Raw genomic sequence first — 18050 nt, forward strand, 5'->3', positions numbered from 1 at the left:
GGGAGTTGTTGGCATTTGAGTATTGAAGTCCCAAGTGGCTGCTTTGTGCAGATCCTGAAGGTGATCAAGGCTGCCTTCCCAAGGTTTCTGCTGTTTTATTTTTTCCTTGGGTAGCTGTTGATACCTGGTATTTTTGCCCTACATCCACAGTGGGAACAGACTGACTTAGCCCTTCAAAAACCATCTGAATTGTGTGATTCATGTCAGCTGAGGACCTTGCAGAAGACAAAGTTTCTATGTTTAATTCTTTCACCTTTATACTTTTAATTTCTTTCACCCAACCAGCTGTCAGACTTACAGAGTTGCTAAGCAACTTCTTCCCTTATTGCTGTGGCATTTCTCTCCTTCCCTGGTGTTTTGGGGGACTTCAGAGGGTCTCTTCCATCCCGGCAAGCAGTTGATACTTCCCATAGTCTCGCTATGAGGAGGCAGGGTGACGTTGGTAACACAAAGCTGATTTCACCCAATTCCTTACCAAAATTGCTTCTTGTGCTGCTTAGTTTCCTTGGGAGTTTGTGTGGCAGATTTGAAACCAAGCACTGGCACTGACTATGTTGAAAAAGCTTCCAGGGGTGGTGATGGTGGTGTCATAAATAGGAAGGGCTCAGGTGTTATCATACAGGAAAGTAAGGAGATGAGGGAGTGTTGCGTTGTGACTTATCAGGAGGGAGAGTGAAATGATTTCCAGGCAGAATGTCCATATCTTTAATTTTTGGGTTTAAGCTCCACAGCATTTTTGCTAAACCTGAGCACTTAGACTATGGTTCTCTTTTAGTAAAAGGAAAGTGAAGAAAAAAAATTAAGGAAAACAGATGATTTTTGGGGTTTATTTCAGTATATTTTAAAACTTGTCATAGAGTGGGTTGGAAGGGACTTAAAGGCCATCCAGTTCCACCCCCTGCCATGGGCAGGGACACCTCCCACTAGACCAGGTTGCTCCAAGCCCTGTCCAACCTGATCTTGAACAGAAACTTGTCGCTCTTGTTGAACCAGGCATACAGTTTCTGTCCTTGCTCTTTTTTAGCTTCAAGCTCTCACACTGATGTTCTGGATTTAGTGTTTGGAGTTTTGAGGATCTCAACTTCACCTTGGTGCAGTAGGGTTTATTTATGAGCACTGACATATGTATTAAATGATTCACTGTGGATGACAAAACATCATGGCTCTTCATCGTGTAATTTTTTAATTATAAAAAATGCAACTGAAGAGAAACAAGGTGGAGAGAGAAGGATCCTGTTATTAGCTCCTGGGGTGGATGCTTCTCCGCTGTCGCTACCGTGATGACGTTTCTTGCAGTGGGATGAAGGCACCTTTAAATAGTCTGTTTAAACTATAATTGGTGAGTGCTCAGCTACAGTATCAGAATTCAGTTATGCAGAATTTGCATATAACAGAGGGATGGAAAAATACAGTAATACTGCCTGAAAGATTTATGGTGTTTTGGTGCACAGTACTCTGGGAGCTGATTTTCCTGGGACTGGGTTTATCAGTTGTCTGGCAGGGGATGATTTACTGGCTATTCTGATTTTGCTGGCTATAAATGACACCAGCATTTGCAGTTGTTTTGCGTTAAATGCTGTCCTAGGGATCTGGACTCACTTATATGGTTTTTCTTAGGAATACCATTGAATCAGCTTCGAGTTAAAGGCTCTTTGCTCAGCCATGACCATCCCCAATCATGGGCTTGTGAGGGAGGTGCACAGTCTGTGCAGGACCTCGTACGGCACTGAGGCCATATAGTTGCACTCTTTCCAAACTGGATTTGTGTGGTGCAGTCATGTCGTTCAGGAAAAAAAAAGAAATAAAGAGGAGTGTTTTTATTGTGTGGTTGTTTAGTGTTCCAAAGGGGAACACCAAGATTTAAGAGCCGGGTGGGACTTGCGCGTGTTATTTAAAAATTTTCTTGGTTTTGCCATACTTAAAAAAAAAAAAAAGAAAAGAAAAATCAAGGAGAATTAATGAATGTCTGTAACCAGGTCTCCTGCAAAGGGCTGAGCAACCGTGGTCTTTTCTTGGGATTCGAGGAAACTGTGGGTAAGCTGTCTGTCTGTCCCAGAAAGTGAAGTATTTTTTTTCATAGTTGTTTAAACCTAGTTTTTGCATTTCAGGTGGGTGGGTAGCTTACCACCCCTGCACATCTTGTTTGGGTGCTTTGCTCTGCCCTGCTCTGCTCTGATGGGAATGAGTTTGTGTCTTTGAGGAGCTTCTGCTAAACTCTAATTTTGAGTGTTAGCTTTGGGAGAAGTACAACAACTTGCAATAGCTCCACTCCTCCATTTGCCTTTCGTTTTCTTCTTCTTAATTAATATCCAATTCAGTGTTTTTTGAATATAGTCTCAATATTGCTTTCCTAACATAATAAAAGTGTATCTAAGAGAGCCAGCCTCCTTTAGACTTCATAAATGTATTTTTCTAATTTTAAAAAGAAATCCTCCTCACACTTGAACCTAAAAGAGGGAGAGAAAGCCTGTAAAGCTATTGCAGATTTTACTCTCAGGAAAGCAGCTGTTATTTTCATGTGCAAAAAGCTAAATGTGGGAGTAAAGGGGCCAGTTGTACAGCTGTGGGTTGGCTGCCTTTTAGCATCAGATGCAGCTGCATCCAAGTGTCTCAGTTACAGGGCACTGTGGACCCTGGTCAGTGAAATGGTCCTGCTGGACCTGACCTGGCTGGGGAGGGTGAACCTGCAGAGCTGGGCATGGAGACCACTCAACTCAACAAGCTGTTGCAGTTAGTCCTTGCTGGACTTTAGGAGGGAGATAACAAAATAACAGGGGGGAAAAATATATAAATGGAATTTAAGCAACACTGCATTACTTCTCATAGTAATTAAACATGCCAGGGCTAAAAACTTTTGATGAGTCCCTGGGAAAGATGATAAACCATATGCCATCCTTGTAGAAGGGTTATTAAGAAACCCAAACAGATGCTATGCTGTTGACTCCCAGAATGCTTTGGGTTGGAAGGGACCTTAAAGTTCATCTCATTCCACCCCCTGCCATGGGCAGGGACACCTTCCACTAGCCCGGGTTGCTCCAAGCCCCATCCAACCTGGCCTTGGACACTTGAGTATAAGTACTGTTGAAATGTGATGGTTTTCATGAGTTTCTGCACAAATATAAGCAATGAGTCAAAATATTTAAAATTTGAAGGCTGCTGAGAGGGCTTTAGCAATCCTTTGTGGCTGTGAGTAGTAAGAGGTGCGTGTTGTTCCTTGGCCCCTCCTCTAGTGACACTATAGAGTAACTAAGGCCCTGAAGGTCTTAATACAGGGGACATTAAATAGAAAAAGGAGCAGTGTTTGAATATTTGAATAATGAAGTAATTGTAAGGAGAATTCTTTGTGGGCAGAAGGAGTCTAAATAGCTCCTAGAAGAGGGTTGAGCTCAATTCATCCCTTTAAGAAAGGAGACCTGCTTGGAGCGGAGCAGAAGAGCTTGGAGCAGAAGAACTTGGAAAATACTTTGGAATCAGGATTGTCCTCAGAATTCTGAAAACAGTGCAGTGGGAGAAATTTCCACCTGTCTGTGGATGTAGCCCTCTGCCCTTGGGTATGAGTGAGGCACAGTGTGGACCGGTGGAGACTCAGCCTGGGTGATGCATTCCCATCACCTGCTCAGCCCCTCCTCAAAGCCAGCCAAACAGCCTGCGTTCTCACAGCCTTCTGCCTGTTCTGAGTCTTCTCAAACTTTTGTAATCCACATTGCTGATTTCTTCAGGGGACCTGTATTATTTTGTTCCCGTCAGTTTTCTCCTCCTGCATGAGCATTTGCAGAGCCTTAGTGTGTTTGGATGTCTGTGCTGGCCTGTTTTGACCTGAATTATCCACAAGAATTATAATCATGGAGCCATTTGTATTGTTCTGGAAACACAGTTCTTAAAAAGAAATAAATCCTATTGCATTTCAATTCCTACCAATTGTATTCAATGGTCTTTGTAACCCTTTTCAATTATTTATTACACATTTCTTCTCTGCTCCTACAGCTGAGCAGAATGTATATTTTTTCCCCCACTCTGGATAGGTTTCTCTCCGTGCTTTGACTCCCATGAGGCTGTAATGTTTTCAACTGGGTTTTTTCCCCCCCTTCTATTCATGTATGGATTTGGCAGAAAAATCCCAGTGCGAGCTCAGCTGCGTGGCCAGGCGGCTCTGAGGGGGCGTGGGAGAACACTCCATGTGCTGTTTTCTTTCAGGATTATTTCCTCCAGCTTGTTGGTGCTCAGTTAGACACCTTTCACAACTGCAGGACCACAAGCCAACAATTCATCTCCCTGAGTTCAGAAACTTCCCAGTCCCGCAGCTGGGCTGACGTGTGACCCCCCAATGCACTGAAGATCTGCTGCCCTGGAGAGTCTCAACACTTGAGCGGCAAAAGTGGTCTCAGACCAGCTTTGCATGAACTGCATGAGTCTAAATATACCCATCTTGCTCGGGTGCATTTCGGGGCAGCAGCTGGATCAGTCACTCTTAAGTCTTGATTTAATCAACTACAAATGGCTTTGGGTTCAGCTGCTCACACAGAGGAGTCAGGGCACGCACTGATGTGACCTTGTTGTCCCACCCAGATGGAGCAGCAGGAGTTCTGCTCGCCCTGCTGAGAGTAAGTGTCCCTTTAAGAGGGGCAGCACGGGCAGCTGGGAGCAGTACCCTCTGCAGATGTGGATCATGAGTTGAAGCTCTTGCTCTGCTGACTGACCTTTGTGCTGAATCATGGAATCATGGAATGGTTTGGGTTGCAAGAAACCTTAAAGATCATCTCATCCCACCCCTGGCCTTGGGCAGGGACACCTTCCACTAGCCCAGGCTGCTCCAAATCCCTTCCAACGTGGCCTTGGACACTTCCAGGGATGGGGCAGCCACAGCTTCTCTGGGCAACCTGTGCCAGGGCCTCCCCACCCTCAGAGACAAGAATTTCTTCCCAATATCCCATCTAATCCTGCCCTCTGGCAGTTTGAAGCCGTTAAATGAAAGTACAGGGGCAGGATGCTACCAGCTGGAATAAGATGTAGGTAATTTAAAGAAGATAGAAGCTGCTTTCTGTGTTTTAAATCCTGATGAGCTCTGTTTCTGACTTGACTGCTCCTTGTCATCGGTGGGAGGAGAGATCTCCCTGCTCCTGTGCCAACAATCCATCTCTGCACTTGCTGCTTGTGTTTGAGTTATAACTGTGTTAACATGAACTGAAAATACTTCACTTGTTCTTGGCTGGTCTGCTGCTCATTTGTTTCATCATAGGCTGAAACATGGTGTAGATCTTATTTTTTGAATATCCCGGCTTGGTTATGGATGTGTCCATTCAACATCTCACTATTGGAAGGAAAACTTTCCATTATTTGCACTGTTAATTAATAGAGAGTATGAAACTATAACTTACTTGGTTAAAAGCCACTGCCCAAAGCTGTGACTGTGGTAAACTCCTAAATCTGTGTCGAGGGAATGGAGTAAGGAAATATTTTTCAAAGTGCTCAGCCTCCAGCAGGGATGTCCAGAAGCTCCTGTGCCTGAGCACTGGCTGGGGACGTGGAATCACCGCAGGGGCTGGATCACAGCAGGTTTTACAGGAGTGGTGACACGTTATTTTTCTTCCCCAGAGCCCAGTTCCTCTCTTGCCTGTGTTTTTCCAGCTGCCTGTTCTGGGCTGGAGGTTTCTGAAGCTCTGCTGCTCCTGAGCAGAGCCTTTTTTCTCAGCTGCACTCCCAGCCTGGGATTCAAGGGATCATGTGTGTGACAGGATACGATGTCAGGCTCTTGGATCAAACCATGCCAATGCAAACATTTGGGTACTGTGGCCTTCACCAAAAATCCTGTGCTCTCCTTGATGCTGAGGAGCAACCCTGCTAAGCAGGAGGGAGCAGTAAGTAGTGTCATTTTGGGGATGCAGGTTGCAGTGTGCTTCCCTTTCATTCCTACTTGGGACATTTCCATAGGACTGCACTCAGGGAATTGTAAAAGAAGTCCCCAGTAGAAATGCTTAACCCTATACAGTTGTTCACAGAAGCTAAGAGTGAAATGAGCTGCTTTGTTAGCTTTTGTCATTAATTTTACCATAGAGGCAGTTGTGCATGGAGTAGATGCCTGTGCTGGGATCACTCCTCAGCAGCCCGGATGAGTCACCTCCTGTAGTTTTGAGCAGCATCTCTGCACTTCTTCTCTTGCTATCAGGTTAGTGAAGAAAGATTTCTTCTTTCTCTGGCTCATCTTCAAAAAGAGGAGGCCCCTTTAAACTGTTCCATCCTCTAATGGCACAGAAGCAGCAGAGGTGCATATGGCATATGTTTCCTCGCTGACACATTAGCAGCAGGTCCCCAGCATCTCCCCCCCTTGGCTTCTGCATAGCTCAGTTGTTTTGTTTTATTTTCAGCCTTAGTGGCACATGAAGTAGCTCCTGCCATAGATTTTTGGATGAAAAATGCCTCAGAAGTGAGCACAGGTTGCCCAGAGAAATTGTGGCTGCCCCTGGATCCCTGGAAGTGTCCAAGGCCAGGTTGGACGGGGCTTGGAGCAACCTGGGCTAGTGGAAGGTGTCCCTGCCCATGGCAGAGGGTGGGATGAGAGGAGCTTTAAGGTCCCTTCCAACCCCTTAACATTCTATGAGTCTATGAAATGAGACCCTTAACATGTGCAATTCTAGATTTGTACATTAGGACCCGTCTCTGTGTGGTTATTTCTATCATGGTGGCACACAAGAAAGACTAAGAAGTAGTTTGAGAGGGAAATGAAAGTGCAAAAGAATAAAGATTAGACCTTCAAGTCTAATAAGTCCAGGTCTAATACCACTAATGTGTGATGCTTTTACTTTTGAAATAAAGAAATATGTGCTTCACACTTTTAGGAAAGGCTTGTTAAGCCACTGCTTATCTGGGAGAGGGGCAGTCCTAAAAAGAGCTCAGCTCCAGGCCGAGGTCAGTGTTGACAGCTAGTGGTGCATCCCCCACCACTGGTGGGAAGAGGGCAGGAGGAATTAAGGAGAACAAAGGTGCTTTTTCACAGTGTTATAATTATCCCTCAGTTTCCTCCAGAGCAGTTGGTTTTGTTGATGGAGCAGCTACGGCTTCTACATCATTTATTTTACTCTAAAGATGGTGGGGATTGTTTAGGTGTAATAGTTACAGCTTTAAATTATGTAATTAAGACAGAGGAAAGGGGGAGTGAGTTCTGAGAGGGAAGATGATGCTCAGAACTGTGCTTAGACGTGTACAAAACATTGTATAAATCACTGTTCCTATACCTTGGGGCCTTTTACTGTGCCCTGCTCAGTAAACCATATCTTGCTCTTAAACCATGAAGACAGAAATAAAATTAAATAGGAGAGCTTATTGTTGGGGTTTTTTCTACTTTAGAGGTGCTTGGGCTCCCTTCCCATTATGGTAAGTGCTGGAGATTATTCTTAGATATACAGGAGAGTATATTCTTAGATATACAGGGGAATGGAACCTGGCTTTTCTGTAGCCCTGTCTGGTATCTCACATCACATCAGCCTGGGCTGCCATCACCAGTACTGCATTTTCAAAATCTCTTTGGAAATAAATCACAAAACACTTAAAAAAAATCCTACAGTGTTGCCAACCCCTAAAGTCTCACCTGTCTTCAATATTTCGCCTATTAATTCTCATAGGAGGGAAACAAAATAATTAGATGTTAGAACTGCATTCTGTAGCGGTGGTGGCAGTCTGCCTATCACTACTCCTGAAGTATTTGAGGTTTAAAAAAAAAGTCAGAATAAAATTAAATTAACTTTCTTTGGAAACAGCAAAAATGATGGGTCCTATGGCTGACATCTCCTGTGTTGCTGGGCTTTTCACCCCGACGTTGCTTTGACTCCACGCTGTGTGAATGAAGAGGACGGTGGCAACGTGGTTCCCCTTCCCTTCCTCATTTTTATTTCACTCCATGCTGTGTGAAGGCTCTTCATGAGTTTGAGGATGGAGAAAATGCTCCCTGGAAGTATCATGTTGCTGTTGAGAGCTTTTCTGTTTGGAAATCACTCTTTGCTTCGGTACGTCAAAACCCCATTTATTGGATCAGCAGAAATGCTGGTTGCAAACAAAAGAAAATAAAATAAGAGGCTAATTTTGCTGATAAAAAAGGTAAGCTAAACCTCAGAGGGGCCAATTCTGTCCTGTGTTAAGCTGATGATATGAATTAGTAGAATTAATGCAAACCAGGCCCTCCCTGCTGGGAAAAACTGGGTAGATGAGCTTCTCTGTTTTTAATGTCAGGTCTTTTTAGCTGTCAAATTGCAGTATTCTTTTTTACTCTTTGAGAAGTGATTTCTGCTGAGCATGACTTCCCAAGGGAGGATGCATGCAAATGGCAGTTCCACCATTCCACTGGGTAACTGGGCTGGTTTAGTTTGTCAGTGGTATTTTGTTGCAGCCTGAGGAAAGTGCTGTAAAGCCCCGATGTTCTTTCCCTGCGTTTTCCGTGTTGCTGATTTTACAGCATGGTGCTAATTCTCTTCCCTTTCAGCCAGTTACTGCTGGATGGAACAGTGTGTTTCCAATAGTAGGCTGAAATGTGGTGGTAAACACAGTAATTTTGCATCATGGAGACAAACAATTCGAAGAAGGGGAGAAGATGCTTCATTTCCTGGCTGTTGGTATCAACAGGCCGAGGGGAGCGTGTTCTGCCCTCGGCTCCCAAGGAACAGAAATCCCCACTCACTTGGACTTTTCTTTTTCCCCTTCTGCTGCTGGAAGATATTGCTCCAGAGTGTTTGCAACCCTCATTCTGCTGCTCATTTAGCCCTTCTCATTTAGTGAGTTGGTGGCTTAATTTTCAATATAGCTATGCTATTCAGGTCTATTTGAATAATTTGAGGAAGGAAAGAGACTTTATATGACATTTTTTTTAAATCTTTCTTTCCTTCCCTCCTCAGGCCATTGGTGCACTTCAAAGGCAAAAATGATATCTTTTTGGCTCAAAAAATGCCTTTTGGCTGTTGAATAAAAGCTAAAAAGCCATCTTTTGTGGTGGAGGGTAGCTGAGGAAGAGGGATGTCGCAGTGGGGAAGTCCCAGGTGCTAAATACCAGCAGCCCTTGTGCAGGACAAATTCATAATTCAAAACTGCTTTATTCTTTTTGGGGAAAAAAACCCAAATGGAAATCAAACAGGGCGATTTCTTATAGGAAATAAAATGTAATTAATAGCAGTAAGTTAAATCCTTCAGTTCTGCCTGGACTAGGTTGTTTCATAGGAAAGGCCAGTGTGATTTTTCTTTGTAGCTTAGAGTTTTTCATGGTTGCAACTCATTGCTTTGATCTCTTCAGCTTTGTGAAATTTTAACCTGATTTCCTGTGTGGTCAACACAGGAGGAAATTTCTGGATGTATCTGCAGCCTGCAGACGATGAAAGATTGGTTATCTCAGTGCAGTAAAGATGAAAACAAATACGGTTTGTGGTAATAGAAGAATTAACTTGCATTTGTCATAAGACAATGGAGGTCCTCCATTTACTATAAAGTGTTTGTGGAAGCAAAATGTGTTTTGTCGAGGATGTGACCATCAGAAATAAGGGGTGAGAGGATGCTGAGTGGATTAACAAAGTGTTGAAAGAGCTGATTAAAGAAAAAGCACATCATAGACATGCCTCAGAAGAAAGAAAAAAGAAATTGCTGATGGTTTCCAAAGGTAATTCCTATTCTAAGAATTGAGTTCCCCTGGCTTTAGCTCAGAAGAAACTTGGGGTATGAGGTACAGCATCTGAGAGTGTCTCCAGTCTTCTCCTGACCCGCATATAAGATGTTAATCTTAAACCTGCTGCATTTCATTTGGGGGTGGTGTAGACACTTTTGATGTGCCTGAGAGATTTTTCTCACTAGCATTTTGCAGATTGGAGCCTGTAAATTGCCTCTCAAATCTTGATAATTAGTGATGGTGGGTGGTGAGTATGAACTGCAAATGGTTTGAGGTTTTCTTCTTTTTATTTTTGGCTTCTGAATATCTGTGTGCCCCCAAAATGCTCTGGAAGACAAAAGGGAAAATTCTATTTGTGCAGAAGTGGGGGAGGAGGAGGAGCGGATGTGTTATTCTGCTGCCATGTGAAGTGCTGTGTTTCACATCCTGAGAACCTTTGTCAGACATCCCACTGAGGCTCAGCACCTCAGTTCTGAGTGATCCCCAGCCTCAGCACTGATACTTGGATGCTCAGGCAGGAGAGGTTTCCCCGAGGCTGGAAGCAGTGTAAGGCTGGAGAGCATCATGCTGCCCTGTATCTCGAATTTCAGGGCTTGTAAAATTAATGCTGCTTTTCTCTTGCTCTGTTTGTTTGTATTAAACCCTCTGCTAACCCCAGCTTGTGTTTAGGTGTCCCTGGCAGTGTCTCACAGCACTGTGTGACCAGTAATCGGAGGAACATGCCTAGAAATGTGCATTACACTTATATTGGAGGTCATTTTGCAGTATCTTTCTCAGCCCAGTTTATTGGCACCAGGAGAAGTTGCCTTCATAATCCAGCTATTAGCTGTGTACCTTTTTCAGGTGCTGCTGTGATTACTGTTGTTTAATGTAAAAGGGAAAACTTCCAGTTCTTATATCCCACTTGTTTCCTTTAATCCCAGCATGCCTTTGAACATGACAATATTTTTAGAGGTTGGTGTGTGCTACCAAAATGCTGCAGAAGAGATTTGACTGTGGATATTTTTTCCTTCCCTCCCCCAAAGAGCTTTATCCTTCTGCATTCACATTCTGCGTCTCCTTGCTCCTGATTGCTCCTACAGCATGATGGCCCTGGGACCATCACCCTCCTGAGTATTTTGCAATTTATTGTACTGCATGTTGGCTGTATAAGGCTTCACAAAAAATCCCCTCCCAAAACCAAACCCACTGCTCTGTTGTGAAATACATGTGGGTTTTATTACTAAGCAGCTGTTTCCCTTTTGTAAATGATCCCTGCTGAGAGACAGAAAAAGAAAGAGGAAAAAATAATTGAATAAGGCAAGAGCATAATTCATTGAACAGGTACTTCTGTGTGGGCAGTTCTGGTGCTCAGGGGCAGAGGTGCTGAGCCTGTGGTGGGCAGTGACTGTCCCCCATGTACAGCCTGTTAGTGGTCCCACCTACACAGCTCCTTGTCTTTTCTGGGCTTACATCAGGCCTCCCCTTGCTCCTTTTCCCATAGCTGGCCACAGCCTTTTCCCTGGAATAATACAACTGGTTATATATTAAATCAGAAATCAAAGCTAGTGTCTCTAGGCTCTGTTTACCTAGAGGCTCCTGCTTCTATCTGAAGTCTAAAACAGGGACTCTGTTGGTCGTGTTCATCCCCCCTTCTGTTTCAGCAGGTCTATTAAAAGCTATTGTCTTTAACCAAATTTACATCCTCTGGGAAAATAAGTCCACATTTAATTCCAGTCCAGTGAGCAGTTTCTCTTCCATCTGCTGTTTCTCCCCCATCTCCCACACCTCCTGTGTGTGAGTGTTTACCTGTCTCCTGAGCAAGCACATGCTTTAAATCCTTCTGAATCCTCATTTCCCACCCCAACAGCGAGTTGAAGCCCTGAATGCAGGCTGTCACTTGGCCACATGTGAAGATGAATTGTCAGCTGTGGCCCTCACTGCACTGCAAAAAGCTGAGGAACAACTCCCCCGGTTTACACAGAGCGGGCACATCGGTATTTACCACACGTGGCAGTGTAATTAGGATGGGCTGCTCAGGGAATTGACTGCTGCATGTGCACAGAAGCATCTCCAGGGTGATTTGTGTCTTAGCAAGGCTGTAGCTTTGTCTGTATGTCTGACAAGGAGACAGATTAAAACAGTTTGAAGAATAGCTTTGAAGATTGCTTGAGGAAGCAGAAAACTTCCCTGGCTTAATATTGACATTTGCTGCAAACCCTGGGTTTTCTTTACAAAAATAATGTAGCCATTAAGGGTTAAAAAACAGCTCAGGGGTATGTGCTGACTCCCTCAGACTGGCAGCAGGAACACTTGGTGTAAATTGCTCAGAGAAGCTGTGGCTGCCCCATCCCTGGAATTGTCCAAGGCCAGGATGGATGAGGATTGGAGCAACCTGGGCTAGTGGATGGTATCCCTGCAGGGGGGTGGGACTGGATGAGCTTTAAGGTCTTTTCCAACCCAATCCCATAAAATCCTGTGTTTTCAGCAGAGCAACTGTGACTAAGAGAGGAAAGGAAGGGGCAGTGAGAAATTTATGCTCAGGTGTGCATATATAGGAAGAAGAAAAAAAGGAGTAAGTGTGCTGGGGGATATACTGAACACAAAAATGCACGTACAGGTGTGACAGGGAGGGTTGGCTGCTCAGAACAGGGCTTGAGCAGCTTTGGAACGCCCCTGTCAAGTGGGGAAAAGGACTTTTCTGTGCACAGCAAGACAAGCTGGTCTGTGAGTAGGAGTTAGAGGTGGTTCTGCCTCCGAAATCCTTCCCTTTGCTTGATGAAAGCCACTGACTGCAATAGCAGAAGCAGAATCACTCTCGACCCAGCTGCCACATCCTCATTTCTGTGGGCTTGGGGATGGGCAGGAAAATCGCTCTGAAGGCGGCTGCAGAGCCCTCCTAGACCATGTCCTGATGTGTCACACGGCTGCTTTGGCAGGGACAGGTGTGCTGGTCGTGCTGAGTGTACAGGGAAAGGAAACTCCAGAGATTTTCTTTGGGGTTGTGCATTGGTGGGATGGATATCATGGAATCGTTTGGCTTGGAAGGCACCTTAAAGATCATCTTGTTCCAACCTCGCCCTATCCTAGGTGAGTGTTTGTCTGATATTGCAGGTAAGATTCTTGTGGTCAGAGTGGATTAAAGAAGCCACAGCCTTGTAAAGTACGTGCCCAGAGCTAAAGAGTTAAGAAATTGTGTGTGTGACCTTACGCTGTAGCTGAACTAAACAACTTGGCAAAAAGGGAAGGTTCTCATTTTTCTCTAGCTCTTCTCTTCTAAAAAGGTTGGCTGGTGGAAAGGCAAGCCAGGTCATCTCACCAAACTCTGAAGTTGTCTTTGTTCAAGTGAGGAACCATTTAGCAATTAAGCAGTTCATGGTTTTAAATTTGATTTTAGTTTTAACCTAAAATGTTGCAGCTATTAATTAGCCTTTTCTTCCCTCTTTTATTTTATGTGACATCTGGATTGTTCAGGGAATGTTATTCCATCTTAAAGTGGGGATAGTTGCCTTTTTAGAGCGGTGAAGGTTTTATGGATTCAGTAGAGTAATGAACATGTAGAAAAAAGATAATACAGCTGCCTATCGCCTCTCACATCTATGAACAGAAGGTCTTTAATTGATTTAGGGGGGTTGTTTTGTCTGAACACTTGCAGTTAGCAGCTCTTAATCAGTAAAATGCTTTGTAAGAAATCTGGCTTGATGGTTAGGTTGGTAAAAAGAACAGGAGGAGCAGATATTGATGGTTTCTTATCTTCTCTCCCAAAAACCTCTGTGTTCTGTGGGAATAGGTGGCTGGATGGGCAATAGATCTCTGTGTGTTGCTTTCTTCAAGCCATGGATTAAAGAATAGAGCCGGAACAGACTTAGAGTTCAGCTGCTGTGCTCCTGCTCCAAGGCAGGATTGATGTACATTATCATGATCTACCTGTCTTGTGATCTGCCTGTACCAGATGTTACTGAATACGATTTTAGCAACCTCAGACAGTGGAGGCCACCTGTGTTTTGTCCTCCTCCTCTTCACAAACCTCATTATTTATCTCCTTGAAGCTCCCCCTTTAGAGGTTACCTTTTTTGCCAATGTTTTTCTCTCTCTTTTGCCATCTTCAGGTAGAAGTGACTTGACAGCCCAGCAGGGAGGTGGATTATTTTTGCAGCGATGAGCGGGCGTCTCTAGAGATGCTTTGTGGTTTGGTGCAGCTGGAGCTGTCTGAATGAAGCGATGGGCTGTGCCTCCGCCAAGCATGTTTCTACTGTTCAAAACGAAGAGGAAACTCAGAAGGGGAAAAACTACCAGAACGGAGATGTGTTTGGTGGTAAGTGTTGCAGGATTTCATCTTTCTCCCAGCATCCTGAGTGTTCTGGAAGGTGTATGTGGGAGTGTTTCACAAAACATAAAGGAAAAAGCATGTTAAAATATGTCATGGTGGTGGAGCAGTTGGCCCATCCAAGGGATGGTACCGTGACACTTGAAACAGAGGTGTGGGTGAAATCCGTACTGAAAAATGAACATTTTAAGTGATAACATCACAAATCTTGAAATAGTTCAGAGACAATGAGTTACATGACCCCCTCATATATTTATATATGTGTCTTTCTTAGATATTTGTCATTGGGTACCAAAGTAGTTGACTCATTTCCTAAAAATAAAAACCTTTTCAGTTAGAAAAAGAATTCCTCACTACTGTTGCCCTGTAAAGCAACTAAACATTAGTTCTGAAATCCTATGGCAAATAGGGTTGGAAGGTGCAATGAAACTAGAAACTGGGAGGGGTTCATAGTACAGGGAAGTAGGACGAAAACATCTGCTTCACTGTGTGGGAAGACTGGTCTATGATGCAGATCTTGTGCATCAGGTAAAGTAATAGAAGATAAAATGCATAGTCAGCTTCATGATTCTTTTCACCCCATATTCTGTTAATATATGCCAAGGTTTTTTAGATAATTATGTAAATTATAATACAGTTTTTTAAATGTTAGGAATTATTCGAAAGACTGTTCAGAAATGAAGCTTCTGGATCTGCCCTGATGTCTGTCTGAAAGTTAAGTCAGCTGTGAATAAGCTACCTTGGTACTGTTATTGTTAAAATAGGTGCTTTGGTACTGAATACACCAAACTCCTCTGGTGGCTTTTATAGCAATTATTTGTGTGGTAGTGAGAATGACACATATAGCAGCAAATAATCTCTCCCTTTCATTCCAAAAGCAATGATATTTCACTTTTTCAGCCTTTCTGAGGGCTACCTTGCTCTCACAATGGATCCCAGAGTAGGAATACCCAGAGGTGTAACCTGGAGAGAAAGTAGTTACTTAGCAAACTTCAGGACTGTTCAGTGCTCCTCCACTAACCCAGGAGATGCTGGGTTTGGAACTGGGAATTCAGTAATTGCTTTTATTTGAAATAGGCTTTAAGTGTTGTCATGAACAGAAAATTCTATCAGTTTTTCAAAGGTTTAGATTTTAGCTGATATTTAGTGAGGGAGCAATTTTTGGCAAAGTGTGTGTCTCAGCTTTTTGGGTTTTTTTTGTGGTTGTTTAACCACATGCTGCTGGCCAAAGATGATAACTTTAACACAAGAAACTAAATGTAGCTTTTGGAGGCAGAGGATCATGAAGATCGAAGCGATTTTAAAAGGCTCCCATTTACAGAGCTGGGCTGCTGTCAGCAGGATCATTTAGCTATTCTGGGATCCATTTGAGGGCTGTTAATCGTTCCCTGTTTTACTGGGAGGAGTTCTACCTACTGTTAACCATTTTCTGGCACATGCTTTACTTTAGGTATGCAGGTCATCATTGCTAAAGATCAAATTCCATGACTGATCCTTTTTTAGCAAAGAGTTGGAGTTCTGTGACTTAAACAACTTGTTGACCGGTAACCATAGAAGCCACATTTTTCCCTTGCTGCTGAAAGACAGCTCCTGGGTCAGGAGTTGGGTGCATGAAGAAGTTGATCTGGAGTGTACCTGGCTTTACAGATGATCTCGTCCCACCCCCTGCCATGGGCAGGGACACCTCCCACTAGCCCAGGTTGCTCCAAGCCCCGTCCAACCTGACCTTGGACACTTCCAGGGATGGGGCAGCCACAGCTTCTCTGGGATCCTGTGCCAGGGCCTCACCACCCTAATATTTCCTTTCCTGTTTCTGAGAAGGGACAGAAGTGTCTCATCCAGCCAGTGGCCAAGAGCAGAGTATCTCTGCTGCCTGTAGGGATTGAAAATGAGCTGCAGAATGATTAGGGCAGAGCAAGACTGAGGTGAGTGGCAGAGAAATGAGGAGCAAGGAGGTAATGGAAAGGGAGTTAGAGATTAGTTTTTGGGGAGGAGGCAGCAAAGTAAAGGAAACATGTGAAGCAGGGTTGGAAGGTGGCTGATGCAGGTGGCATCAGTAACATCCTGAGAATATCCGTGTGCATATCCCATGATGTACATGGACCATGAGCACGTGCAGTGGTTGTGTCTGGGGACTAATCTGGGGACATAAAATGCCCGTGCAGAAGCAGCAGGTATGAGCTGCGTGGTTGTAGTAGCCCAGGCTGCCTCAGATGCTTCACAAGTGGAGGAAATCTTGAAGGACTTGGAACAGGAATGACAGAAGTAAAGGAGAAGAGCACAGTGCTGGTGCTGCCTTCGCTGGGCAGCCGCTGTGGTCTGCAAGGCGTGGTGACAGGACATTGCCCCTCACTGTGTGACACACCCGAGGGGAAAACAGTTTCCCCCTTCAGCATCATCCCCACACAAGCTGGAGGCAGAAAGAGTCAATAGCAAGTATTGTGCTTTCCAGTTAAACAGTGTTGGGATATTTTTTTTCTCATCGGTAGTTTTTGCTCGAGTCCAGATGTCACTTTGAATCCAGGGAGAACTTTCTGAGCTTCTCGAAGTGGTGCAGTTCTGCTTTGGCTCTTCCTCAGAGCCTCTAGATCTTTTTTCCTTCTTTTCTTGGTGGGATTGGTTGAAGCCAAGTCTGTTGACTGTTTGAGAGATCATTGCTTCTGTGAGGGTTTTGTTTAAACCTTTTTAAAGCCACTGCAGGTTATGATAGATCTCCAGTACTTTATTTCTTCCCTAGCTTTTAACCTTTTTTTTTCGGTCGAGCAGCTACACTGAGCCAGGTGATCGCTGTGAATTTGAAACTCTGGTGCTTAAAACTGAGGAACCCACAATGAAACCCATGAATCCTGTAAGGACAGATTCTGGTTAACTGCAACCAAAACATAAAAATTTCCATCTTGTCCCAAACTGTAGAAGTCACGCTGCATTTTGCTGTAATATATATTTAAATAATTGAGTTAGCAGGCCTATCAAAGGAGATGTTCTAGAGAAGATTGAATATAATATGATTATTATGTCTTGTTGGTCTCTAATGACTTTAAAATCCTTCTAATAAGGATAGTAATAATAAATCTTCATTTATTCCTCATTCCACTTCAAAGCTGATTTCCAGGGCAGTACATAAGAACTGTAATATGTAAATACCAATGAAGAACAAAATGCCATGATAGAGCCTTGAGCGTTGTTGATTGCAGCATATGTTTTAATAATGTAACCTCCCTTGTAGATTAATTTTATTTGTGTCTTTTTAAAAAATCATTTGGGGAGGAGATGATTGACGTCATTCTCTCTGTAAGAAAGTAAGTGGTAATCTGATTTGCAAAAAAAATATTTTAGAATCCGTTCATTAATCCAGACGTTTCTATGGAGCTCTTGGCTGCTTTGCAAAAGGGAGAGCAAACATGGCATGTAAGAATTTTCTGATAAAGTGGGAATATCTAGATAAGATTTCTGTTATTAAGAGCAGCTCCAGTTGCTAAACCAGTCTAAATAAAGCCGACTGCAAAGCACAATAGTTTATAAACCAGTTTATCTCAGAGCAGCTGGGAGAAGGCTAGGAAAGGAAATCCTTAGCATTGGGGTATTGTAATGAGATTGAAAGACTGATTGATGCCCACACCAAGTTGGACAGGGCTTGGAGCAGCCTTGTTAATGGAAGGTGTCCCTGCCCATGGCAGGGGGTGGAATGAGGTGACTTTTAAGATCCCTTCCAACCCAAACCATTCAGTGATTCTGATTGCCTCACAAGCTCCAGGGTAGTCTTCTTTTCTGGTTTTCTCATGTTGATGTTTGCTTTGTTCTTATGTGTTTTATAGGTTTGCCTCACTTCTGCAAATCCCCATCGTGTGACAGTCGGTTCCTTTCCTTCCTGTTTGCCCATGTCTCATCCATGTGGGCATCTCAGGCCACTGGCAAAGGCAGCAGAGCCTCTGACTTAGTTTGAAGTAAATGCAAAAAGATGCTAAAATAATTGAAACCTTTAAAACATACCCAGTGTATACAGGAATAGAACAGCAAGAGGAATTTGGGACTATGATTTACCTTTCCTAAATATGCATCGTCATCTCCAAAACTATTATGCCCAAACCTGTGTAGAGTTTAATCTGT

The 18050-nt window shown here is 43.7% G+C and overlaps 1 protein-coding gene across 2 annotated transcripts in view; it reads left to right on the forward strand.

Annotated features, from left to right (window-relative positions):
- CUNH1orf21 (chromosome unknown C1orf21 homolog) overlaps positions 1–18050 on the forward strand; it is a 116183-nt gene that overhangs the window by 36210 nt on the left and 61923 nt on the right. For both annotated transcript variants that reach the window (XM_027665265.1, XM_027665266.1), the window contains exon 2: positions 13726–13931. In XM_027665265.1, coding sequence (XP_027521066.1) covers positions 13838–13931 — 94 coding nt within the window. In that variant the 5' untranslated portion in view covers positions 13726–13837. The remainder of the gene's footprint in view (positions 1–13725; positions 13932–18050) is intronic.

The sequence above is a fragment of the Corapipo altera genome, unplaced genomic scaffold (assembly GCF_003945725.1).
Source record: "Corapipo altera isolate COAL_440 unplaced genomic scaffold, ASM394572v1 316, whole genome shotgun sequence".
Classification (NCBI taxonomy): Eukaryota; Metazoa; Chordata; class Aves; order Passeriformes; family Pipridae; genus Corapipo; species Corapipo altera.